The sequence below is a fragment of the Suncus etruscus genome, chromosome 1, assembly GCF_024139225.1.
Source record: "Suncus etruscus isolate mSunEtr1 chromosome 1, mSunEtr1.pri.cur, whole genome shotgun sequence".
Classification (NCBI taxonomy): domain Eukaryota; kingdom Metazoa; phylum Chordata; class Mammalia; order Eulipotyphla; family Soricidae; genus Suncus; species Suncus etruscus.
In genome coordinates this window covers 150,451,388-150,478,855 of record NC_064848.1, presented here as the reverse complement: position 1 = coordinate 150,478,855, position 27,468 = coordinate 150,451,388, and the positions used below count along the sequence as shown (strand labels likewise).

Below are 27,468 nucleotides of genomic sequence, written 5' to 3'. Positions count from 1 at the left end.
GTAGGTCATGTGCAAAGCACTGTACTATTTCCCTACCCCTCACCTTTCAGCATTTGACTTTGAAGAGCACACGTTTGGAGTGATGGATTGTATAGGAAGGTGAGATCTTAGGAGGTGAGTGGAGATCTTTATTTTGAGATTGAAGATGCTGGTCCTCTCCTTACTGTCAGGTAAAGAGTGCAGGAGCTGAATGAGCAACCTGGCTTGACCTCTGGAACTTGGGACAGGGGTTAAAGGAATGTGATAAGTCATCATCTTTCTCTGACTGAGCTGGCCAGTCTTACACTCACTTTCTCCTTCATTAATGCCAATCTCCCACCTGTTTATAATGACAAAGGAGGGACCCCAGGGTGATGGGGGGGGGCTGTTTCCATCTCTATCTCCTCAGGATCTGTCTAAACTTCTGTCTTAGGAGGGGCCAGGAGCCACATGTGATGACTGACACTGGAAATGTGCTTTCTGAAAGTTCAGATTCACACAGGATGAGAAAGATTTCATCATCTCAGTGAACAGCAACTACTTAGCTAGTGGTTTAAAAACTATCTCACCTGTTTTCTTTTGACTTTTAAAAATGGAGCAACTATGCTATTTAAGATGGCATATGTGGCCAGTACCCTGTCATCCCTGAATGGCACTGCTTAAGTAACCTTCTCAAACTGGCCCCAGAGATGGACATGGGCCTTTAGAGAGGAGGAGGAAGGATTGGATCGAAGGCTCCCTGGGGCTGTATAAGGGCTAGGTCATTGGTCAAGTTCAGTGAATCCGCCCTCCAAGGACAGTTGGTCTTCTAAGACTTTGTGCTATCAGATAGTTCAGTCCTCTGTTTTTTAACTTCATCTTTCTGATGCCACACATCAGGAAGTTTTTTGTTTCTAGCCTGCAGATGTTGCCCTGCTCAGTAATTCAGCCATATCTGCTTCCAAAACCTTTCTTTGTGTTACCTCTACTGCTGCTCTTTGTCTCTTCCCAGTCCCATCTCAGCTTTTTCATTCTAACTTGGTCACATCCTTTAACCAGACTCCCTGCTTGTGATCTCACCTGCCTGGCTTACAGAGCCATTTTGAGATCGCAAAGCAATTCCCAGGCACCCACTTCATGAACACTTTTCCTTCTACCCCAGTGTAGCAAAGCTCTGTCAATAAAAGAGAAAGATCCTAAAAGGAGCTTGTCAAAGCAGGTGGGAAAAGGCATCTGAGAATGAAAAGGTAGATCAAAGGCTTTGGACTCTGAGCACAAACTGGCTGTGGGCTTAAGGTTATTTTCTGAGCAAAGCCAGCATGGGGCCTTGGTGGTGGAGAGGAATTCTCTCCAAGTGCCTCACCATGCACTATGAAAACTACACCAATATGGGCTCAAAGTCTCCCTAAAAATAGCAGCACAATGGACATGAAGACCAGTGTCCCCAGAAGGCCCCCTGCTCCCTATTTGGCTGGGAGAACACAGAGGAGGTGAGGTAAAAGGGACTCCCCAAGTGAGCCAATGATGAAGTAGGGAATGTGACCCAGTCTTAGGTCTTTGCATTGACTCAAATTTGGATGACTCATCCTTCAGGCTCAGATGACTTGCTCATACTTTTGGGACTATATATATATATATATATTTACTTTGAAGGCAAAATCCTTAGAACAGAGTTCCAAGCCGACATTAGTGACTGTCCAAGAAACAACCAGAAAAAAATACCTCCCTTGCCAATCCCTGGCCTCACTCCCTTCAAATCCCACCCCATCCCACCCCATAAAAAGGTGGGAGCTCAGGGCAGTCCACATAAGTCCTCAGAAAACTGAGGGCTGCATCAAAAATGGGATTCAGTCTTCCTTCCCACCCCCTTATTTTCAGTTTCCACTTTTATTTGTACATTTTTACAGATAGTCTCAAATATAGCAAAACAGTCACACCATGGTGGGGGATGGGGATGGAGCAGGATAGGAGTTGGCGAAAGCTTGTTATGTGAAAGGCATTGCTACATTCACAACACAGACACACTGATACATTCAGGCTAGAAAGGGTCTGGGGGGACCCTGAGAGGAAGGAAAAGATTTAACTAGAGGGAGAAATGGGAGGCAAGAAAAGGGGTAGAGACTCAGAGTTCCCTAAGGGACAGCACCAGTCTTTGAGCAAGAAGAATAGGAGTTGGCCATGGTGGATGTTGCTACGTGGTCCAACAGATATCAGGTGAGATCCGCTGGTGAGCAAACTCCAGGCTTCTACCCTCGTTTTTGCTTCTCAATGGTGAACAAACACCCTCTTGAATGGCTGAGTGTTGTCACTGCTGGCTGGACTCTATCTCAAGAGGGAACCATGGCTTGGAACATGGGAACCCTGCCAAGCATGGGGTGTGAAGGACCTTTTTTAAAAGGAAGAGTATGCTTTTATAGTTTATAGGATTCAGTTTTCCCCAAAGAGGACCATGCCCAGATTGTGGCTCAGGGAATGCGACATCCACAGGACTTCCCAGGGCAACCCACATGCTTTTGTTCAAGCCACCTGCTTCTCCAAATGACTAAAGAAGAAAGATCTAAGTTTCTTTAATTAACTTGTTTGTCTCTAAAACTTTAAATGTTTCATGATCTACTCTGCTCCAAACACTTGGGCATGAGCTGTTAGAAACAATGCTAGGAGGATGGCAAGAATAAAGGAAGATGTTGACCCTATTCCTTGGTAAATAGTTCCCTGTTTTAACTCAAAGATACTGTGTCCCATTTGTTCATCTCCAGGAATGATCAAGAGGGATTGAGTGTCCTTTGCACACTAGAAAGAAACCTATGGACAGGTATATAAAGAGACAGGTTCTCCGATGGACCTGATAGGCTAAATTTACTATGGTATGTTGGATACACAGGGTCTGCCTGTTGGCTCAGAAGACCTCTTAACTTGGACTAACCTTTCTGCAGTGAGGCTTGAGATTGCACAAAGCCCTACCTCATGTGGGGCTCTCTGGTCAAAGAGAGACATGAACAGAGCATGACACATATGATGATTCATGCCTTAAAATCCCTTTGCAGTATCTTTGCCACCCTTAATGTAGTATGAGGTAAAAATGTTATTACTCTCCTCATCTTTGTGGATGGGGAAGTTCAAGTATGAAGATGCAGTGTCCAGAGACACCCATCATTTGAATGCAGAGCTGAAACTAAATTTACGGTAAGGGAATTCTACTCGAGTTGCCTAATTAGGGACTTATTCTGGCTTCAGTGCTCTTACCTCTATAATGAGATTGAGATGGCACTCAAAAAAAAAAAAAAGTCCCAAAGGTGTAATTTTTCCACTCTGCTCCATCTCTGCCTCCGCCCCTATGTGCTGCTGATGTTGAGCTTTTCCAAGGCCTCTAGTGTTATCTTTAGATGCTTTGAGCTCTGGGATCCTGGAACCATGAACACAAGGTCAATTCCATGTAGACCAATTTCATGGGCTGCCCTTCCTAGACCTGACAATGCAGACAACCATCAACTAGTGAAGTTGGAGATACAGGGAGAAAGATGATGCTTCAAAGAGATGAAATTACCAATAATTGTTCAGCCTTTCTTTGTATATTCTTTTTTCAATTTTCTATAGTGATCCTGGATCCCCCAGGAAAATAAAAAGCCAATGGAATCTAAGAAAGAGCAATGCTGAATAAATAATTTGCATCATGCTGGTGGCCATGGAAACCAGACAGCATAGTTTCTGAGAGAACTGTTTTGAGGGCTACCTGAATCTTGTATATTGATTAGTTCAAGGGGCTCATGTGACAATCTGTTACCTTCCTCTATGGCACACTCATAGCTAGCTAGGATGCACTGATTTTTCTCCCTCTTCATCATCTTGTTTCCCTGGGTGGGTTCCCTGGGACTGGGTATTTCTAGAGCAGAGAGAACATTTTCTGAAAGAGAACATTTTCTGAAAAGCAGCTTCTCTTCAGTTGTTTGTCTGAAATCAGGAGGATCAACTAAGCATTCCACTCAAAGCTCACCAGAGATGACCAGAGTGAACTCCTTCCCACTTGTCCTCACCTTCAACCCCAATCTTTGAAAACCAGCTCAGTAATGTTCTCAGAATAAGTCATGTGAAGATAGTCCATTCTGCATAGCCCCAAGTGATGTTCTTGGTTTTCTGTTTCTCACTATGACTCAGAGTAGAGCCCAAAACCACACTCCCTCCCTCAGGACAACTACACATAAAACACGAATTTAAGACTACTAAATGATGATCATGATTTAGTGAATATTTTGTTGTAGAACTTTCTTGTGCTATCTATCTCCTTTACCTTTTCAAAAGAGAAGGGGAGCATTGCTAATGGAGAACAACTCACACTACCTCCCCAAATGGCAGGCACCAAAGCCCAGGAGGCTGCATTTGGAATTGTGACCACCAGAGAATGTTTATTTGTCTTGATGGAATTGTCAAGTCTTTGTGATCTCTGGAGTAGAAGGGGCAGAGTTGTTGAAAGACTGGAGCTCATGGAAGAAATAAAGCTGAATTAGGCTCATTGACAAAGAAATTTAAAAAAGTTTAATCCCAAGAAGTCACAGACTCTCTTATGAGACTTAGAGTCACAACAAATAAGGATGGGGGCTGCTAGGAGAGTGAGTCTCCTTAGGGATGAATTCCCAAACATTCTGAACATGAACCCACACTGATGTAGAAGGAAAGTGGCAGTGAGTTGAGAGAGAAGAAGAAAATAGAAGAAACTATAATCCCCAAATAGGGGAGAGTTAAAGAAATGGGACCTCTTTTCCAGAAGAGATCTCAGTGTCTGTGATCTCCAGTCTCAGAGGTAGAAAAGAAAATGAAATCTGCAATGGGCCCAGTCTCAAGGTAGACTTGCATGGAGTTCAAAACATGTACACCATTGTAGATCTTGCATGCACCTATAAAGAACTTGAACTTGACCTGGGTTTGGGAGTTTGAGTGAGGATGCTGAGTCCACATCCTTTCTAAAGTTTAGGCTCTACTGTATTAGCAAAATCTGACCTTGAAGAATCTTGTAAGGTCAATGTCTCTCTTTCTTTATCCTTCTCTTCCTCCTCACTCATTTCCTAGCTCAAGAGCCAAAGTTACTTACTGGAGTGGTTGGCTTCATCCTGGGTTAGTCTGATGTTGGAACTGCCACTGCTATGGGGCTTCCATTTTGGCCAAATAGTTGGATACTTTGAGGAATCCCAAGGAGGGCTAAGCTCTGATATTTAAGCAGCAGCTCAAGACTCTCCTTATGCTGATAACGACTTGACTTCAGGGGTTTCATCTTTCCTGGGAGTCTCTAACATCTCCAGAAAGGTAAAAGAGATCCAGGGGGCTGTGTTAAAGTCTAGCATGGAAACTATAGTTGGAAGGAGTGGCCGACTCAGTCATGACAAAGACAAGGTTAAAAAAGCAGGAAGGAGACAGCTGTGGGTGGGTCTCAAACAGATTCAAGAGTAACAGCAAATGGCCCAATTGGGGAATTCTTCCACCATTTTCCTGCAACTGAAACTAGCTCCATTTAGTTTTAGACTGAGACAAACCCTCTACCCCAGACATGCCCAAACATACCCTCTATTCTCTGCTCAGCAAACACCATTCAAGATGTAATGCAGAAGATACATGACATTACCTTTCAACATAAGACACATCTCACTAATCTTCAAGCCTAGCTCCCTTCTTCCCCTGATGGGGAAAATCCAACTTTTTAAAGAAAATGGTTTTGTTTTTGAAGTGCCCTGTACAATGGGGGTGGGGATGGGGAAGGGTTTTCCTGAAGATGATTTCCCTTCTCATAGAATAAGTCCTTAGTTTTAAAAATATTCCTTAGGACCTCTATGTGAAGCTAAAAGTCTTGCTCCTTGCCTCCCTATGAAGGGACTTCCCATGAGAAAGACTAGAGGCAGAAGTTGAAGAGGGTCACAGGCAAGGATGTCTTAAGGGGTACCCCCATACCCACATCCAGGTATGTATTGACACAAACACATGAAATGCACCAGAGATACAGCCCTCCAGGGGCCCCATTCAAACCCATTCATGCACATCTGATGTGAGGGACACCCAGTCTTTGAGAACAGATGGGGGCACAGGAATAGGCAGGGTGTGGGATAAAGGAGCACAGGGCAGGGGTGAATTGGTGAGAGGAGACGGGTTAGAAGACAGATAGATGGAACACAGTGGGGGTGGGTGGGACAGAAGGCTGCTGAGAGGTTAGCTAAGTCCCCAAAGCAGATTTATTTTGAAGCCACTGACTTCTCAGCCAGGTGGTCGCCCCCAGCTGCAAGCTGGGCTTTGCTCTCTGGACCTCTGTGGGCTGGGCTGGCTCAGGTGGCGGTCAGTGACTCCTGCCCTCTTGCCCTAGCAGAGCGTTCAGATGCTGGCTGACCTGCAGGGCCCATTTTCTCCAAATGGGGCTGTGACATCAGGTTGGACAGACACCCCATGTCTGGGTGAGAGCCATGAAGATGGCTGTGTGGGGATTCACGGCCTTGAATAGCAAGAGGCAAAGGAGGAGGGCGGGAAGAGTCAGTGCTGTCCATGAATGCACACAGTAAGTGTCTTACAGGCAAGGCATGGGGCCTTTGTTCTTTCATCTGTACAGAGGTGGCCTCCAGGAAAGGGGTCAGTGTCCAGGGACGAAGGACAGCTTCTGCCACGGCGAGTGACTGGAAGGCTGGGCTGGCAGCACCCATGCCAACAGGGCTCCCCCTCCACTCTCAGGATTATGGTGCCCTGTGGGGTTTCCAGCTTCCCAAAGAAGAGGAAATCATTCCAGGGGGGTTCCAGAGCTGCAAGGTGAAGACCTCAGGGTCCTCTAGGCCCCTAACATGGCCTTGTTTACAATTCTGCCCTGGGGAATTCCAGCAGGACTAAAATAGGGAAATAAATGCACCCACCAAACCCCACACTCTGGAAACATCCTTCACAGGCACATGCTCTCAGGGCGGCAGCTGCAGGCATGGCCCCTCAACTTGGCCTGCTCCTCATTATTCCTTTTGGGCCTCCTGTCTTGGGCCATGAACCCAACAGCTGATTGACAACACTCATAACATTGTATTTCTGTTTGAAGAGTGAAAGGAAAAAAATAAAATAAGGGAACCACCCCAAGTTGTCTCACACACACATATACACACACTCACACACATGACAGCATCGCTCTGAGGCTCCAGTGGAAGGATGGATGGCCAGGGGTGCAGGTGGGGGTGGTAGGGCAGGCGGCCTCCTTTTTTGCGGGGCATAAGGCAGCTGGAAGGTCAGACTAGGTGCTCCAAGCTCCCACTTCATGCGCGTCCCAGTGGTGATGCGGGTCTTATGTCTTAGTGGGGTTCTCGTCCCCATTTCCCACCACTCAAGCATGATCTTGGTGCTGGCTGGCCATAAGGACACATCCTCCTTCATTTGCTCTGCTTCTGAATCTCCAGGGATGCATCTCCGTTGGGCCAGGAGAAAGGACAGGAAGAGAAGGAGGCACGGGGCAGGGGGTTCTGCCAACACCCTCCATGGTGAGGGAGAACCTCAGTCCTCAGCATTTTGTCTCTCTGGGAGAAGATCAATGGTGGGGGAAGGGGACAGTGCATCCTGTCCTGGGAACCCTGTAGATGGCCCTTCCTGCTCCCCATTTGTGCTGCTTGTGACCGCAGGCTCTTGGCACTGTCCCTTCCCAGCCCACCACCGCATCCTTGTGGGGGTTAGGGGTGAAGATGCCATGGAGAGCAGTAGCGTTCACTTGGTCTTTGAGAAATGGGGGAGCCAACAGTTAAGAATTGATGGACGAGCCACATGATGGGCACCCTTGCCCCGTCTTGGAGAGGAGACCACAATAGTGTCCCCAGAGAGGCCTGAGCCAACTCCTCTCCACCTTGGCACTGGCATCGCCTTGACTGAGTTTGGTTTTATATATGTATATTATATATATATTTATATATATATATATGGGGGTGTCTGGACGGGTTGGGCTTTAGCACACTGTCCCATTCTCAGGTCTGGATTTAGGGCAGTTGGTCCTCGGGACAGGTTGGACAGAAGGGGCCAAGGTACAGAAGAACCCCGAGATGAGGGTGAGGCCCAGGCCCCCCCACGCACAGAACATGGACCATCCATAGCCATGGCTGATGTCATCCGGGAGTCCATACAGGTAGCGCGGGTATCGTGACAGCTCGAAGTTGATCCCGGCCACACAGGTACACAGTGAAATGATGCAGAAGGTTCCTGAAGTTGGTGGGGAATGGGGGAGAAAAAGGGTGGAAAAGGGAGGACAGGGAAAGTGGGGAAGAGAGAGAAATGAGCATTATTGGGTTTTCAAGTTCCTGGAGCAGGGAAGAGAAGATCCAAGTTAAAACTAATTTGCTCTACTCAGTGCCAAAGCAATAATATATTAGTAGGGAACTTACCTTGTATGTGGCAAATGCCCTACTGCTGTGCTATCAGCCTAGCCCCCTTTTTATTATAGTCCCATATTGGCCACCTCTTGGAAGTCCCATTTCTTTTCTTCTAATATATCGTTTTCATTTCTTTTATTAAATATTTTCTTTTATAAAATTTTATTTTATTGAAGCCATTGTGATTTACAGAGTCCTTCATAGTTGAATTTCAGATCCACCGCCAGTGTCAACCTCCCTCCACCAATGTTCCCAGCATGCATCCTATACCACCACCCTTTGCCCCCCTGGCCTGCCAGTATAACAGGCCCATTTAAGTTTAGATTGTTAAAGTCTAGGTCACTTGATTCTATTATTGTTGACTTTGGCTTGGATATTTAGTTCTATCCTTATTTTTTTCCCCAACAATGCGTAAGATACCATTTTTCTTGTGTCTCTACCAGATACTCAGCCTTTCTCTAGGTCTTTGGACATTGCCATTTGATTTCTCTTACACACTCAATAAATAAGAAGAAACAAGAACACACAAGGCTTATCTCCATCATTTCCTCATGGTTGGGGTGTAGGCCTAACTCCAAGCAGACTCCCTCATGTGCTGTGGCTGAGAAGGAAATGAAATCACCAGAATTTTGTTCTTCCAGCTCTCCCTTACATGGCGTGCTCTACTCCCTGGCTGTAAGCTAGGTCCAGGCTGGGATGCAATAGAAATGAGGGGATGGAAAGGGAGTAAATCCTTGGGTGGTGGGCTCCCTGAGGTGCAAAAGTGTTCCTCAGCGAATATCTGCTGAACTGTTATGCCTCTGCCAAGTTTTCTGTTTGACGCTCTGGAGATAAAAAAAAAAAAAAAAAAAAAGGAGAAAGAGATGATCCCTATGCTTAAGACTCTTTAATTAAATCTACAATAAAAAGATAGGAAAACAAGCTTATAATCTACTTGGGGATATAAGACAGACAGAGATGGAAAGTTGCAGAGTAAGTGAAACAGAACCAGACTATGGGTTCGGAGACTTGAGTTTCATCTCAGTTCAGAAGCTCTGGTTCTCCTCTGTGAAATCCAGCGGCTGTAGCTGCTGCCACCAGTAAGGTCCTCCCATAGCTGGGGTCCTTCAGAAAACAAGGTGTAAGACTCTCCATGAGTGATCAATCCACTTCTGATGGAGAACTCCCAGGAGGTGTGGAGGCTCCCCATCTTCCTTCCCAGCAGCCCATTGTTTCAGGTCTCTATTTTTTTAATTAATAATTTTATTTTGAATCACCATGATGTACAGTTTCAAAGTTGTTCACTATTGAGTTTCTACTACATAATGTCCAACACCCATCCCTTCATCAGTGCACATTTCCTGCCACCTATGTCCTTAGTTTGCTTCCCACCCTCCCCACTTGCATTTGTCAGACATTTTTCTTCTCTGTTTCTCTCTCTCTTCCTCTTCCTCTCTCTCTCTCTCTCTCTCTCTCTCACACACACACACACACACACACACACACACACACACACTCACTCATTCACTTTTACTCCTTTTCCCTTTTAAACATTGGTTTGCAATATTGTTTCTGAAGGGGTATCATGCATATTACTTTATAAGTTTTCGGCCCCCAGTTCTTGTCCAGAGTGAACATTTCCAGCTTTGATTGTCATAGCTTTTCCTTCTCTTCCCTAACTTCACTCCCTGCTCTTTATGGCAAGCTTCCTACTATGGCCTTCATCTCTCTTGTCATTTTTCCCAGGTCTCTATGCAGCAGATGTGGCTCCCTGGCACCCCTGAAATGTGCTCTTCTCTTCTCCTGATTTTGCTTCTCTGACTCATGCAGCAGTGACACCCCACCATGAATGGACCCTACCCTCTCTTACCTCATTGAAATAGCCAGTGATGTCAGACTCTAATTCTCCCCACTGCTTCCATCCCTCTTCTGGTTTCCTACCACATCTCAAATGCTACCCAAACCCCTCACTTGCCTGATGGGGCCCATACTGCCACCAAGTGTCTCATTTCTTATTAGTCTCTCAAACCCCAGTAACCTCAACCCAGGGCAGAGTACTAAGGGTCTAAAGCGAGTGAGCGACTCTGCTCTCCCAGAGAACTCAGTTCAAATAACTATCACCAGAGTGCACGTTTCTGACCCATTTCTAAAACACCGCACCCCCAGGACATTTTAAATGGGATTTCTTGGCAGTGTCACAGAAGCTGGCTCTAAAAGGGGAGCAGACTGTACCTAGCCCAACTCTCCTCTTTTTTACCAGAAGAACCTGCTTTGATCTGTCCTCATGTAAAATGTTATGCTAAGAGAGTTCCTGAGATCCCGATGTTTCTGTAAGGCACTATCCTAGTCATAGAGATACGCCATGATGGGAAATCTGTTTTGACCCTGAATTCCAGGCAGCGTCCTCCAACCAGAGTAGGCTAAAGGTGTAAACATACCAAATATACCAAACTATAAGCACATTTTAAATTTTAGTGCACTTGTAACATATAGCATGTTATAATACTATGAATTCCAGTGTTATATTTTGTTTTGTTTTGTTTGTGGGTCACACCCGGCAGTGCTCAGGGGTTACTCCTGGCTCTATGCTCAGAAATCACTTCTGGCAGGGTTGGGGAATCATATGGGATTTCAGGATTCAAACCACCGTCCTTCTGCATGCAAGGCAAATGCCCTACCTCCATGCTATCTCTCCGGCCCCCAGTGTTATATTTCTTTATTATTTTTTTATCAGTAAGAAACCCTCCTAAGCTGTGCTCAGGTGGTCGGGGTCATTCCCAGTGATACCAGCCAACTGGGGCTGGCTTGTAGGATGCTTAAGTTTGGGGAAAACCAGTTCTGCTTGGACATCATCAGAGCCATTCCCACAATGCAGGAATAAGGAGTTTGTAGTTTTAGAATGATGCTTCAACCTTTTGAGTCCTCACCCCAGCACAATGACTATAATCTTAAAAACTGGAGAAATACTTTCTGTTGCATTATACATCTACAGTCTCTGTTTCATGAGTGTCTGAAGCTTATTCAGGAAATAACTCTCAATGACACTCACACACCCCTGTCACCACACCAGAAGAACCAGTAACAGTACCACACAACCACTGCTCTCTAGCGAACCCTGTCACACCTGGCTAGAAGAAAGGAGGGCTGTGTGATTGTCCTGGAGGGCTGTCCCCTCTCTGTAGGACCCTTCCTGGTCCTTACACTTTGCAATGTGGAGGTTGGTAAGAGAGGAAATGTTTCTTGTGGCTAGATCGCTGACTCAGTGTTTCAACACCTAACACAGCTTCCTTGGATGCCCCTTTCATGTTGCTGCCATATCTAATTAACATCTCTCTGGTTGCCAAATATCAGTCCCTCGTTTTCTCCTAGTCCTTGCCTCTTGACTGTCAATCAACTCCTGATGTTCTCTCTCTTGCCTCAGTTTCCAAGCTGCTTGTCCATCTGTCTATCTGTCTGTCCCTGTTTTCTTTGTTTTCTCCTCCACAGTGCATCTTTTCAGATGTGGGGTAACCCCAGTTCTTCTTTTGCCCCACATGACACATATTTCTGGGCCATTTTCTCTTCTGCTCTGATTCGAAGCTCCCCTGCATAAGTGACACAGAAAAGGACATGAGTTGTGCCATCTCCCTCCCCCATTATATAATCACAGGTTGGCTGTTCCCCAAGGATAGTCTGTTCCAGGTGTACCCCTAGAGAAATGGACATTGCCAAACCCTGCTTTGTGTCTATTTCCCAGGTTTGGCTTCCTGGTGCAATGATCAACCATCCACGTGTGTTGGGGAGTGTGCAGGCGGGGGAGTCCCTGGAACAGGGAACTTTTGGTCCAAAAATGGTAAGGCGTGGGGGGAAGAAAGTGGGACATCATGGTCACCCTCCTGCCAGTTCCTTCCCAGTACTGTTTTTCATTCTTTGCCCACAGGAGACCTGGCAAAGATTCCCTGGATAATCCTCATTCCCCAGCTGGATCCAAGCAGATAAACACTGATGCTTGACCTGGTGGCAGCTAAGATGTTTGGACCCCTGGAGGGCATTGCTAATGCCAACACATGCCAGGTTGGGATGGTGTTGTTTGAGAGGAGGGGCGATGCTGACTCTCTTACAACCCTATAATGTCTCCAGGTGAAACTAATACGCTGCCCTGGAAAGAACCTTGCCCTGTATTTCCTTCGGATTGATAATCAAGGAGCTCTGAGGAGGGTTTTTTAGATTCTGCCCTGAACTTGCTCAGTCCACTCTGGAAAATGGATCTCATGGGGGAAGGAAGTGAGGTGGGTAGCTTGTGCCAGTGAAGAAATGGGAGGCTAGGACAGGTGTCTCACTCCTTAGGGATGGTCAGAGTACTAGAGCAACAAGGTCACAGCCAAGAATCAGGAGAAGAAAGGTGCATAGAATGGAGGCTGCAGGTGAAGCAGGGGGGAATGTTCTCACTCTACTGTGAAGCCATTGCCTAGGAAACTGAGGCTCTCCAGAAGCTTCTTCAGGATCCAGGGCAGTTACATATTGTGTGCACAGGCATAGTCTAAAATATCCAGTCCTTATGCGCCCCAGACTTCAGGGACTATATAATTTCTGGAGCTTTCTAGGGCCGGAAACCCATCTGTGTGACATTTTCTGCTTTTGGAAATGAGGAAGGAATCCCCCTTCCCCCAAATGTTCCCTGCATGTTTCCTGGTGGCTCTGTGACCAGGGAATCAGATCATACACCAGCCCAACAGGCTGCTGCAAAAGTGACCACTGAATATGTATCCCAAGAGGTCTGAGAAAGCAGTGAGCCAGCTCCTCCACATGCTGTGCCCTGGCCAACCCCTCCAGGCTTTCAAAGCTCTGAAGAATATGCCAGAAGAATATGTCTACAGCATCCGTATGTGTATCCCTGGAAGCTGGTGTAGATGAAATCCTTCCCTTCTTAGATTAAATGCCTCTGCAGCATTTTGCTCTACTGAGCACTTTACAGTTTCTGCTAGAACATGCACAGCATATAAATTGCTTCTGAATTATACACCAATGCATCATTGGCAACCAATAGGAAGGTCACACCAGGCTAGACATTCAATAGGCAGGAAAGGTTTCACTGGGGTGAGACTGGGAGTACTGGGGACTCTGGTGGAGAACCCGCTGTGAGGAATGGGGCTGAGTCAGGACTCAATCATTTATCCTGCTAACAGTGCTGCCCATGTTCTAAGCAGAGACATGGGCAGGCTTGTCACTCCTACCTCTCTGCCCTGGGGAGCAGAGTTTGTATCCCTAGAACTCTGTCTGCCACATGACAAGGCTGCCATACATCAAATCAATGAAGATGCCACAGAAAAGTAGCTCCTCCAATGAAAGCAACAAAAGGGACTTTCCCACTCATGAAGGATGGTATCTGTCCTAAAGAACAATGCTTCCAGAGCTCTGTGTGAGAACCTAGAAACCCTCCCAAGATTTGGCATAGCTACCGGGTCCTGTAAATCTGTAAACACAAGTATTAGGAAAAAAAAAACTGTGGTCCATACCTATTCTGAAGCTCTAGCTCCCCCTGTGTCTCAGAATGTCTGCATTTGGAGACAAAGTTCTTAAAAAGGAATATGCTCCAATGCTAGTATTAATCTGGACCCTAATCCAATAGGACTGGTAGTCTCCTAAGATGAGGAACACATGCACTAATCTAAAAAGACATAAGCACTCTGTTAATTACTATGTTATGTGGGAACAACCCAATCCCACAGCTACAGAGGAGCAGAGAAAGAAGTTATAGAATATACATTCACACACCATAGAATATATATGTATATGTGTATGTATACATTTACACCCCATAGAATATTTCACTCCACTCTAAGAAAGAGAAAGCCATGCTTTTTGTAACAACAGGGCTAAAACCCGAAGGAGTTTTGCTAAGTCAAATAAATCAGAGGGAGAAAGACAACTACCAAGTCATTTCACTCCTAGGTAGACTGTCAAGAATTACAGTGCAGGCACTCATAGAACCAAACAAAACCAAGCCTTTGGATTCTGCTCATAAGTGTGTGTATATGTGTGTGTGTGTGTGTGTGTGTGTGTGTTTAACAGACATTTGAAGGGGTATGAAATATATACTAAAAGGGATACAATCTTGTAACCCAACAGAACCTCAGAAATAAAATAAGTACACAAAGAAGCAAACAAAACAAACAAAAAAGATCTGGACATTCAAAGACACAGCAGAGAGACAGTGCTGAGAAGACCTGGTGAAGAGTACAGGGTGATCAAGCAGAGGTCCAGGAGGAAATCACTATTGATCGCTTCCTCCTAGACTTGCAGCTTCCAGAGCTACGAAAACATGAATTTTCCCCTGTGTGAAGTACTCAAGCTAGGGGGAGTGTTTTGTTCTGGCAGCCAACCAACCCAACACTTCAAGTAAATAGGCTCTAATGGGCACAGTAGCACATCATTCCAATACGTGATACCAGAAGCTAGGTGTGCAGCATGTTCACCAACAAGCTCAGCCAGTCAGCTGATTGTCAATGATTCTCTTCACCAGGAATCATGGAGCACCTGGTATGATTTTTGTCTCTAGTCTCCTTTAACAATGTGGGGTTTTCTTACTCAGTAGCGATCATTCCACTTATTGTTCTGAGTGTGTTTTGATTGGGTCCCGGAATGAGCAATCCAGTGACCTCAACACTAATGAAAGAGCCTTTGCAAAGCTGGTGGAGCAGCCATGGAGGCTCAGGAAATGGTAGTGGGTGAGAGGGAATGTTGGGCTGTGAGGGGAAGGCACCAAGCTCAGAGCACTAGACTCCAATCTCCTAAACTGAATCTGACTTACCAGTCTTCTCCCTGGCTTATCCAAGGTCACTGCAGCAATTACCCTAGATGGTCAAGTGCTGAAATTTTCCCAGGAAATGTCCCTGCACAGCTGCAGAAATAGCCTTGTTTTCTTGATTCCTTTTATGCTGATGGTCTAGAAGAGGCTTTAGGGATCCCCCTCCTCACTTGTTCTCTCTTTTGTATTTGTATTCAGTCAGATAGATACTAACTTTGTCCAGAACTCGCATATGGTAGCAACATCTCCTTTGGCATTACACATTGTCCTGCCCATGAGCATTAAATTTGGATCACCAAATAGCTTGGACCAAGATGAAGCAAAAATAAACATGATCATAACTTTTGGCTGGAGCCAGGAGTCTTTTTAAATGAAATAAAATCAGAGGGAGAAAGAAGAAAAAGTTCTCTCTCTCTCTCTCTCTCTCTCTCTCTCTCTCTCTCTCTCTCTCTCTCTCTGTCTCTCACTCTCTCTCTCTCTCTCTCTCTCTCTCTCTCTTTTCTCTGGGACCCAGTAGCATATTTGCTGTGTTTTTGTGTGCCCTTGACAGTTTTGAAAGTCACTTCCTCCTTACTTTTTACAAAGAATATCTTTTTTTATTTTGTTTTGTTTTGGGGGCATACTTGGCAATGCTCAGGGCTTACTCCTGGCTCTGCATTCAGGGAACCATCTGAGGTGATAGTGATTGAACTCAGGTAGGCTGTAAACAAGGCAAGTTCCTAATTCACTATACTATTTCTCCAATGTGAAAGCACCATTTTTTGGAAGTTAGCTCTGTAGTTACTGAATTGTTCCTAAACTGCCCCAGGGGACTCTAAATATCTGACAGCGTCCCCCACCCGATTGTGCTGTTTTCCTTTTCACCTAGAATGAAAAATTCAATTCTCCTCTCCCTTAAAGAAAGATCATAGGGCACAGAAAGGACCAGGGAACGATGGTGGTGGATTATTGACTGTCAGGCAGTGAGGGTGCTGATGAAGCATTGCAAGTTTAAAACAGTAATAATAGAAAAACAAGTTGGGTCACTGGCCCCAGTGGAATTTCTAAGCTATGAAGTTGTTAAGTGAAAATATGAACTTTGATACTTCCTCGGGAATTGGGAACTGAGCCTGACACTCTCACTTTTCTTCCTTCTGTGATTGTGGAGTTTGTGTATCTGCGCATGACTAGTTGTGTAAATGCCTGTGCAGGTCCACACTGATCCTGTGTTTCAAGCTATCTTGGATTTTCTTCTTCTTTTTTTTATATTTTTTTATTTATTTAAACATCTTGATTACAAATATGATTGTGATTAGGTTTCAGTCATGTAAAGAACACCCCCCTTTACCAGTGCAACATTCCCAACACCAATGTCCCAAATCTCCCTCCACCCCACCCCACCCCCACCTGTACTCCAGACAAGCTTTCCAGTTCCCTCATTCATTCACATGATTATGTTAGTTTTCAGTTATTTCTTTCTTTCTTTTTTTTTTTAACAACAGGACTCATTCATTTATTGACCAGAATTTAAAATATATGATTTGCATTTTCTTTTTTTTATACTTTTTATATTTTATTTAAACACCTTGATTGCATACATGATTGTGTTTGGGTTTCAGTCATGTAAAGAACAACACCCATCACCAGTGCAACATTCCCATCACCCATGTCCCAAATCTCCCTCCTCCCCACCCGACCACCGCCTGTACTCTAGACAGGCTTTCCATTTCCCTCATACATTCTCATTATTAGGACAGTTCAAAATGTAGTTATTTCTCTAGCTAAACTCATCACTCTTTGTGGTGAGCTTCCTGAGGTGAGCTGGAACTTCCAGCTCTTTTCTCTTTTGTGTCTGAAAATTATTATTGCAAGAATGTCTTTCATTTTTTTTAAAACCCATAGATGAGTGAGACCATTTTGTGTTTTTCTCTCTCTCTCTCTCTGACTTATTTCACTCAGCATAATAGATTCCGTGTACATCCATGTATAGGAAAATTTCATGACTTCATCTCTCCTGACCGCTGCATAATATTCCATTGTGTATATGTACCACAGTTTCTTTAGCCATTCATCTGTTGAAGGGCATCTTGGTTGTTTCCAGAGTCTTGCTATGGCAAACAGTGATGCAATGAATATAGGTGTAAGGAAGGGGGTTTTGTATTGTATTTTTGTGTTCTTAGGGTATGTTCCTAGGAGTGGTATATCTGGATCGTATGGGAGCTTGATTTCCAGTTTTTGGAGAAATCTCCATATCGGCTATCTTGGATTTTAGGAAGCACCTTTATTCTTTACGAAAACCTGGTTTTGGAATAATATTCTCTCCGCAAGATTATTTTGAAGAACAATAATAATAAATATGAAAAGACTGAGAAAGATACAGCTGCTTCCTATATAAAAGGTATAACATTAGACCTGGGCCACACTGACAGTGCTCAGGGGTTACTTCTGGCTCTGCATTCAGAAATTACTCCCAACAGGTTCGGGGGACCATCTTGGATATTGGGATTGAACCCAAGTCAGTTGCACATAAAGGCAAATGCACTACTGCTGTACCATGGTTCCACACCCCAGACATGGAAAGTTTTAATAGAGGGTCGACAGAAAGTGTTTTGCAGAATGAAGAAAAATGTGACTACCATAGTTTGGATCTTATGATTAGTACAATAGCTTTTATATAGCAAAGCCTCAACTATCAATCACAGTTCTTTAACAAAATATTTTAATGTGGTTGCCATTTCCATTGCTATCACCCACTCCATGCCTGGAAGTTCAGTGTAAATGTCTCTGTAATAGAAGCAGCTCTTTAGGAGCAGAGTCCTTTGCCATCTGGCCAGCCAAGAGGCTTGGAAGACCTCAGAATGCTCTACCGGGGACAAAATTTTGAGTTCTGCAAGGTATGTTACCTGGCTTATAAAGCAACTTTTCCAACCAGCAGAGTAAAAGAAACTACCCTAAGAGGCTAGGTGGGCACTACTCCAGATAACATTTATCCACTAGACAGTGAGTTATTATCTTCCATCTGCAAATTACATTTTCCCTTCTTTCTTTGTTCAGACTCTACCATCATTCCTAGAGACTATTTGAGGACCACCAGGAATGACTCCAAATACATATAAATTATATAATTCACATAGTAATTCCAAGTTAAAGGATATGCTGAAGGCCCATCCAAAAACACAAGTGGTAGAGTTAGTGTGTGGACAAAAAGTGGAGAACTCTCCACGTCCCCATGGGACAAGCTTCCACAGTTCCATTAAAACCAGTATCTTCTTGGGGAAGCAACCATTAGTCATTCCACTTTGGCCCCACCTGACTGGCCTTGAGTATTTTATTTTTCATAGCATGGAAGATCTAGTAAGATCTAATCTATGGGGAAGCTCTGAGCGTGGGAAGGAGAGTTTTTGAAAGAACATAAATCTAGAGTACAGCATTACATCTTTCTCAGCATGAAGACTGCAGCGCCTTCTCCATCTGGGCCTTGTTGGAGAACTGAAAGTTAGTGGGATCCAACCAGCTTCTTAACCAAACTGAGAATGGCTTCTCCAGCTGTCTAGAAAGGAACATTCACAAATTGTTAAGAGTCGTTTTCCAAGAACAAAGCTGATTTCAAGCATGCCAGTCGCCTGCCCTGCTTCTCTCCTCCTCTCCTTTCTCTAAGTTGATTCTTCATGGTGGGTGATAGCAGTCCCAGAAGCAAGCTGTAAGAACCTCTAAGGAAATCTTGCCCTGGTCTTTTTTCCAGGAACAATACTGAAAGTATATTAAGACCATCTCCAATATATATATTAGACCATCTCTGATACCACCACTTTCTCATTGTTCTGATTATTCATCTTCTTTGGATGTACACAGTCTCACTCTCCTACAGCCAGTATGGTGTCCAGTATAAAGAGACCCATCATCATATTTGAACATTTAACTTGGGGATCATAAGGCTTTCTGAGTTCATGCATGCACCAACTCAGCCTGCACCAACTTTCTGGAAAGGGAGTTGCCACTGATGATGGGGATATGGCTGGTGGAAAGAGAACTTTGCCAAGAATGAGAATATTTAAGCTTGAGGCTCATCTCTGTCTGCAAAGATGCCAAATGTCCTCATCTATATGGGGCATGATACCAGGGCAGACAGGTAGACCAGATCTCCCAGGTCCTTGCAGTTAAGTTATCTCATGACCCTCAGCAGGGGTTGAACAGACACCAGGCTCTCAGAATTGCTCTAGGATGGGCTGGCACTCATTTTGTCAAATGTGAACCACCCTGGAGAGAAGACACTGCTTCTCACCTCCTGACATGCACAGACGGGCTGGTGGATGAGCCCATTAGATGTCATTATTCGACATCAATGTGCATATGAGGCTCTGCTAGAAATGGCCTTGATTTTAAATGGGAAACGATTGGGACCCAGCTGTTTAAGTGTTTGAAAGAAATTGGCTCCTGAAAGAAATCTCTCTGGCTTCTGCCCTATCTGATCCAAGTCAATGACGTGTTAATGAGTAGAGGAAGAAACTTGGGGTAGTAGCCAAAAGATCAGGCTAGTCTGCCACCTGGTTTGGTTTGTTTCCATATGCTTGGCACATTATCCCCTTGGCTTGGCCTGGTCTTTGTCTGAAATGAAAATCCATAGCCAGGGGTTTGAGTGATAACACTGCAGGTAGGGCACTTGCCTTACACACAGTCAACCTGGGTTCAATCTCCGGCATTCCATGTGGCCCCCTGAGCCCGCCAGAAATGATCCTGAGTGCAGAGCCAGGAGTAATCCCTGAGCACTGCCAGAAGTGGCCCAAAATCCAAAAGAAAAAGAAAACCCATAGTTGGTGACTTTTGCCTGTTGTCCCCTCACTGCTCACAACCAAGCATATATAAAGCTCTATAGAGATCAAACACTGTCTATGTAATATGAATAGTGAATCCTTTTAATCCTCCAAGAAAGCTTGAGTAATTTATATGAGAACAGTGATGTATCAAGAGTTTAAATGAACTGTCCCAGTCATACAACTAGTTAAGAAGTAGAGCACAGATTTGGGACATTGGTGATGGGAATGTTGCACTGGTGAAGGGGGCTGTTCTTTACATGACTGAAACCCAACTACAATTATATTTGTAATCATGGTGTTTAAATAAAGATATTAATTAAAAAAAGAAGTGGAACACAGGGACCGGAGAGATAGCATGGAGGTAAAGTGTTTGCCTTGCATGCAGAGGGATGGTGGTTCAAATCCCGACGTCCCATATGGTCCCCCCAAGTGATTTCTGAGCGTAGAGCCAGGAGTAACCCCTGAGCACTGCTGGGTGTGACCCCCCCAAAAAAGTGGGGCACAATTTAAGTGTTGTCACTTGTGATGGTTTTTCTCATGGACAGTTATTATTTCATAAGCATGTTATTTCATTGTCTCTGTAGCAGGATGATCAGCAAATGTTGGGAGACAGGGGTATCTAAGTAAGACTGATCAACTGAATGATGAGATGGTCTGGAGGCCTTGCCAGTCTCCAGCGAAGCCCTTGAGAAAAAGAAAAACTAATAATAACCAAGACCCCTCCATGTGTTTCTGGTGGAAGGGGTCTGTCTGAGGAGGGACATAGGAAGCGAGAGAGAAAAAAGGTTAAGAGAGAAACGAATCCAGATCAGAGCATGAGTTCTCTTTCAGTAAGACTCCTTGTAGCATTTGTAGAAACAAATGCCAGTGGACAGAACCCAGTGGTGGTCAAGTGAGGACACAAAATAGCTCGTTTGGATCCCAGCCTACCAATGGGTCCCATCAGCTCCTGCCCCTAACCTCACTGCCTCAAGGATGGGCTTCAACTTAGAAATATTTTTAGCTCCTCTTTTCTCTTGGAGATCTGGGGAATTATTATTACAATCATCATCTCCAACATTCAAACTCTATTTCAGAACCCAAGAGCCACAGCAAAGAGACAGAAAGTTAAGATTTTTATTACTCTCACTGGCACTCTCTGTCATAGGCCAATATTAGGCAGTTTTGTCTAAGGGAAAGACTGGGTCTATGAAACAGCTAATAAGAGGTGCTGACTCATACTGACAGGCATGAGAAAGAATACAAAACTGGCCTCCTAACTGACCTCTGGACACTGGCAATGGACAGAAGCCTGGGAATGCTGGGTGTGGCAGGCACCTGCACAGGGATAGACCCAAGAACCTGCCCTATACCCTACAAGGAACATGCTTAAGTTAACCACTTTTTCTCCATTGGGGAGAAAGGCTATAAAAGCTGGAGTATGTATCTTCCTGAAGAGAGGACACAAGTGTACTGCTTCATGGGCTTGGAGGATAATGTGGAAGCCAAGAGAGACCATGCAACCCTCACCCTCACCATTTCAATTTACTGTACAAAGGCATTTGGGAAATGAGGTTTTAGCCGAACATGTTTAAAAACGTGTATAGTTGGGGCTGGAGTGGTAGCACAGTAGTAGGACATTTGCCTTGCACACAGCTGACCCAGGATGGATGCGGTTTGGTACCTGGCATCCCATATGGACCCTTGATCCAAGAGCAATTTCTGAGCACAGAGCCAGGAGTAACCTCTGAGCACCACCAGGTGTGGCCCACCAAAAAATGTGTATAGCTGATCTAGAGGGAATGTCTTATTATTTTACATAAATTGTAGCCTGGGAAAGCTGGGAGAACTTTCAGGGAAAGATTCCTTCCTATCTTTTGGGAAGGGCACAGTTATTGTCATACTTTTTAAACCAGGGCCAAAATCAGGGATCAGATATCATACTCAATTTACATTTTAACTTTACACAACACTGATTAAGCATTTTTCTTTTTTAGCTAAAAGGGATATTTTTTTCCTTCTTTTGCTTCTTTCACAACAGAATTTAATTACATAGAGATATATAAAAATGGAAGTGTATCAATGATACAGGAAACCCTAAACTGGAATAAATAAATAAAGACTTGGCATTTTGCTTCTGAAAGGGGCCAACTCCAAGTCAAGAAGCAGTTTTGTCTCAAAGATGGGCATTAAAAACCCTTTGAAGAATGAGAACAGGACAAGCTGACTCAACACCTCCAGCAGCCTCTCAACCATTGCCCACAATGAAGGACTGTGGGGAATGTCCCACTTATTGCCTTGCTCCACAGCAGTGAGGGCTCCCTTTCTCTATCCACCGCTAGATTCCTCCTTCATGGCACACATCTCCCTCTCTCCACCTGTGTGGCCCCCAGGATAAGAAACACAGGGTCTTAATGTTTATACTAGGCCTACATACAGCAAAACCCCATCAGTGTCCCTTCAGTTGAATTTGGTTTAAAAAGCACATAATTAAGAAGTGCTTTAGAGATGCTTCCAGATATTTAAAAAAACGTATAGACATTAAAAGTCAAAGGAAGAAAAAAAATGTCAAAGGATGGAAGTGGGAGGAGATTTTAATTTACCGTACTTAAGCAGAAAGATATTGAAAAAATCAAAGTTACCAAAACCGTACAAAGAGCAAAATAACAACTGAAGTGAACAATCTGGAAGAGGCCCTTTAACACGGGGAGAGGCTTGACCTACAAAGGACAGAGAAAATGAACTTGATTTCTACTCTCCAGGAGGTAAGTGCCCCCGAAAGCAGAGTAATGCCTGAGTTCAGAAAATGGATTTAGTTAAGATAGCTCAGGAAGGTTTCTGGAAGATGCTGAGTGTAAGTTGAGCCCTGAGGGAAACATAGGAAGAGAAAGTTGACACTGGTGAAGACAAGGGCAAGAGGTCTGTGGAAAGGAAGGGAAGAGACATGGCTGAAGGTGCATCAAGAGAGTGGTGGTCACTGAATTCCCATTGGAGGATCCTGCTTTTATTTTATAAGCACTCAGAATGCTTTGTTATTAGAGAAAAGATATAATAGGTGAGTTTTGGATAGAAGAGTATAGTGTAAAGACCAGCTTAAGTGAAAATGGTGGAATGAACAAGGAAGAGACAGAAAGGCCCTTCACCAGTGGTTCATCTACTTATCTAGGAAACATTTCTTCAACCAAGTCTTTTCTGCTTCCAAGAACAACACTCTTCACTGTGCCTCTTATACTGTTGTGTCAGGAACTGCTTGAGAACCATTGTTACCGAGGAGAGTGCTGTACGATCATAAAAAAAAAATTCTGACTTTTAAGGTAAAGGAATTTGAGTTGGTATCTTGGGCAAGTTGAGTGAGTTGACCTTGGGAAAAAGTACTTAACTGAAACTTAAGAAAGTGCTCAGTATACAGAAGGTAAGAAAGAGCCCAAGAAAGTGAGAGCTCACTTTAACAGCAAAGCATACATTTGAGAGTGGCACATGTCTGTAAATTCTCACAACCCTACACAAAGCTGAGGGTCTATTGAAACAGGCTCAAGAAGGATTCATTTGCCTCTGTGTCTAGAGCTTAGATTAAAATACGACTATAGGACAAACCTTCCTTCCACAGGGACAGAAGGCCACTGCTAACAATTACCTGGACACCCACCAGCCCTTTGCTATTAAAGGTAGAGAACAACCCCATTGGCTAATGATATGACTGAATTCCAGGAAGTCTGGGCTGGCCTTTCTTCACTACACAGGCCCCAGGAATACAAAAAAAGGGGAAGGGGGATAGTTGCAAAGGCCTTAGAAACAGACTTTGCCCTCTACTTTATTTCTGGACATGTAATCTAATTTTGGGCTCTTCTTCATTATCTAGAAGATAATACTGGGACTGGTCCCATCATAGATTACTGGGAAGAAAGGAAATGGTATTTCAAAGCCAACATGTTCTGAGAATCTTGCCATTTCCTCTGCAGTCCCTTCCACCTGTCTCCCCCTGAGGAGTGAAGTTTCAAGGAATATTCACTTCACTGAGGTTCTCTAGCGGTCTGGAAGCATGCTCTGAACATCATCAATCATCCTCTTTCCTCATTTCCATGGCCAGCACCTGCAAACGCATTGGGAAGGAGTTCTTGTCCTATGTGCTGCCGGAGGAACACTGAGTGGTCATGGAAAGTGCACCACTCTGTCATCAGGCTTATAAATGGGGTTGTCTGATTCTTCTGTCACATGGCAGCCCTCTAAGGCAAGGGTGAGTATAACTGTCCTTTATTCTCTGAAGTGCCTGCGACTGAGAAGAATACAGGTGGGGAGTTGCATTGAATGAATGATGGTAGCAGCAGCTTTTAGTTAGTTCTTCACCAAAGCAGGCCTAGGTTCCTCTTTCACAGGCTCCCAACCCTTCATGATAGCTTGATGGTTTCTGGAGAAAGAGGAAGACTGTACTTTTCAAATTACATGTCAAGTTATACCATAGTAGACATGATCTGATAACCAAAACGTGTGCTAAAAATCAGGTAACTTTCAGAGCATCAGCAAGTTCCAGTCAGGTCCTCATTTTTTAGGTATGTTTGACTCGGGGATCAAGTGTGAGTCACTGTCCCCTGTCCTCCTAGATCATGTTTGGTTAAGAGAAGGGCTGTGCAGTAGCAAGTTCTCTCATGCATGTCTTTATCCATATGCACTTTGCAATATGCTGCATTGAGTCTCCCCAGAACCAGGCACTCATGGCATACCTCAGTGTTCATACCTGGCTACTGCAGAGAGCTGACTTCATCTGCCTGGCCCTATCCATGGGGTAGTGTCATCCACAGTGAAGTGTAGGTGAGCTGTCACCAAAAGTATGTAATATGGGGGCCGGAGAGATAGCATGGAGGTAAGGCGTTTGCCTTTCATGCAGGAGGTCATCGGTTCGAATCCCGGCGCCCCATATGGTCCCCTGTGCCTGCCAGGAGCAATTTCTGAGCCTGGAGCCAGGAATAACCCCTGAGCACTGCCAGGTGTGACCCAAAAAAAAAAAAAAAAAAAAAAAAACCAAAAAAAAAAAAAAAAGTATGTAATATCAGCTTTGTGGGAGACTGCCTGGCCCTGCTCCCTGCCTCTCTGATCTGTGCCAGTTCATTAAGCAACTCCAGAGATCCAGAGATCACTTTAGTCCTAGGGCCTGAGTGAACCCTTCATTCTCTTGTTGGCAATGGCCTCACAGTGGTTCACTAGTCCTGCATATGGTCTGGGCCAGGTTTTCTGGTACCTGGGACTCTGGCTTCAACCATATCCATCCTCCAGGATCCTTCCACCTAGTGCATTTCATCCATTCAAGTAGGTTAGGTAGCATGATGCATCTCAAACAAAGAGCTCCCTCCCTTTCTTCCTTGGATCTGGCTATTTCTGATGCTACTTTTCACCTGTCCTCCTCCCCCAGGCATTCACCCAGGCCCTGGGGGGAGGAAACTCCTCCACACTCAGGCTTGCTCCTCCCTCTTAATTATTGCCTTGGAGGAGCTGGAGAGGCGAGGCTCCCTGGATTTCAGGAAGCAGCTTTGCTCTTTGATTTAGTATTTGTAGCAGGGCTCGAAGCTTTCCCCAAAAGCTCCTTCCTCTGAATCTTGCTCACCTCCGGAAGAGCATCCAAAAAGACGCACCAGGAGGGAGGCTTTGGACTAATGCTTTAGCAATTACCTTGGTTTCCATGGCAATCGAGCCCTGTGGAGTGCCCACCGTATCCTGGTGTAGTGTTTCCAAGGAAAAAGCTGTGGTATGAATCTGCTCTTCTCAAAGGCAAGGACACACCAGTTTCCCTGCCTTCCCTCTTTTGTCCACTGTCTAGCATTTTTCAGTGAGGGATACCAATTCAGGGTCACATCTGATTATTTCTATCCCCAAAGGATAGGGTCTGTCTCTCAAGACAGGAGGAGACCTTGGAGTGTTAGTCCCAGCTCTGGCAATGTCTACATCATGACTCAGCATGTTCTTGAGTATCATGTTTAGCATCTCTGGGTGGGAGGCAGGCCAGGCAGGAAGGCACCAATTGGTGTAGAAATCATCCCAGGAATCCAGATGTGCTCATGATATTTAGCTTGGCCACTGATCCCACACCAGAGCTATACCTTTTTCCAATACACTTGCAGATCAATTTTACCTGAATTGATCATCACAGGAACTTCCCAAAAGATTCTTCAACTCTTTTTGCTTTCCCCTCCTCTTCTCTTTCCTGTATACCACTATTGTTTTTGTTACATGTTCTTGTGAATATCTAGCATTGCATGTACTTGTTTTGCCATGTTCACATGCTTAGCTGTGGTGGTGTTCACACATGCATGATTATTAAATGCCAGAATTGGAATAGACTTTATTGTTCTTCTGGGATGACTCTCAGCATGTGGGGGGTGGTTATGGGGATTCAATTTAAGGCCTCCCATCTGCAAGACAGGTACTTTATTGTCACCGCCCACAACCCTGAGTCCATTGATGCTTCCACTAAAACTATCTGCTGTGCCTGCTCTAACTCATCCTGCAGCCTGCTGCTTCCGCCCATCACGGACATTCTTTGTATTCTCACTAGATCTTTGTCAAATACGCACAGTGAAATAAAAGCCTTAAGTCAAGCTTCCAATTCCCAATTAACTCTAGTCAGCTTTCTTCCTCTGTGCCTCTGACAGTCTGGTGAGGTAGTGTTCTCCCTTGCCAGTTGAACAATCAACTCAAGTTCAGTTAAGTAGCAGGGCATGCTGGTGGTGCTTGGGAGATGGCTTTGCCTATAAAAGGAAGGGGACACATTCTGTGTAGTTTTTTTCTTCAGATTTGGTGTTGGTATTAGAATAAGAGAGCTGCATATGATGAAAAGGTAAAGTTCTTATTCCTAAAGATATCTCTCTCATTTTCTCTCTCATTCTCTCTCTCTCTCTATCTATCTATCTATCTATCTATCTATCTATCTATCTATCTATCTATCTATCTATCTCTATCTCTCAATATGCTGCAATGTCCTACGATGCTGGTGCAAGAGCTAGCTTCATGCTCTCTTGGCTATACTTGCAACTGCCATCTTGAAATTATGACAATGTTTGAAGTAGGGGTCCAGGGCTTTTATTTCATACTGGGCCCCACAGATTACATAGTCAGTGCTGGCTGGAGGGGAGAGATGCTCCCAGTTATGTGACACTGAAACCTTGGGAGTATGTGCCACAGGTCCTTCTCCCTGTCCCCTCTGACCTGGCCACCCTGGGCACAGAAACAACAGTCTCTACTCTCTGGGATAGGTTGTGGCAGGCCGCAGAAATTCTAGCTGAAGGTAGCCCCAGATAGAGCCAGCCTGCTGATGAAAGACACACACTATCAAATGATGGCCCAGGAAAAATCCAGAAAGAACAATGGAAAGCAGGGAAGAATGAACACTGATGCCTCCTCCATTACTCCAACCTGGGCTGTGGCTCTGAAGACCCTGCTTGATCAGTCTAGCAGTTGGTATGTGCCCATTTAACTCTGTCATGATTTTCCTTTTTCTCAACTTATTCACACCCAACAAGATCATTCTCATCTGAGGTCCATTGTCTCTGCTCCTTTTTTGCATCTCAAACCTTCCAGTGTCTTCCCCTTTTCTTTGAATCTGATATCTCCACATGTGAAGAGTGGT

At 44.6% G+C, this 27,468-nt stretch overlaps 1 protein-coding gene across 1 annotated transcript in view; it reads right to left on the bottom strand.

Moving 5' to 3' along the window:
• Positions 1–3,862: 3,862 nt before the first annotated feature.
• Positions 3,863–27,468, bottom strand: part of TMEM178B (transmembrane protein 178B) — a 405,178-nt gene continuing 381,572 nt past the window's right edge. Inside the window, exon 4 of the mRNA XM_049775451.1 lies at positions 3,863–8,145. Coding sequence (XP_049631408.1) covers positions 7,895–8,145 — 251 coding nt within the window. The 3' untranslated portion in view covers positions 3,863–7,894. The remainder of the gene's footprint in view (positions 8,146–27,468) is intronic.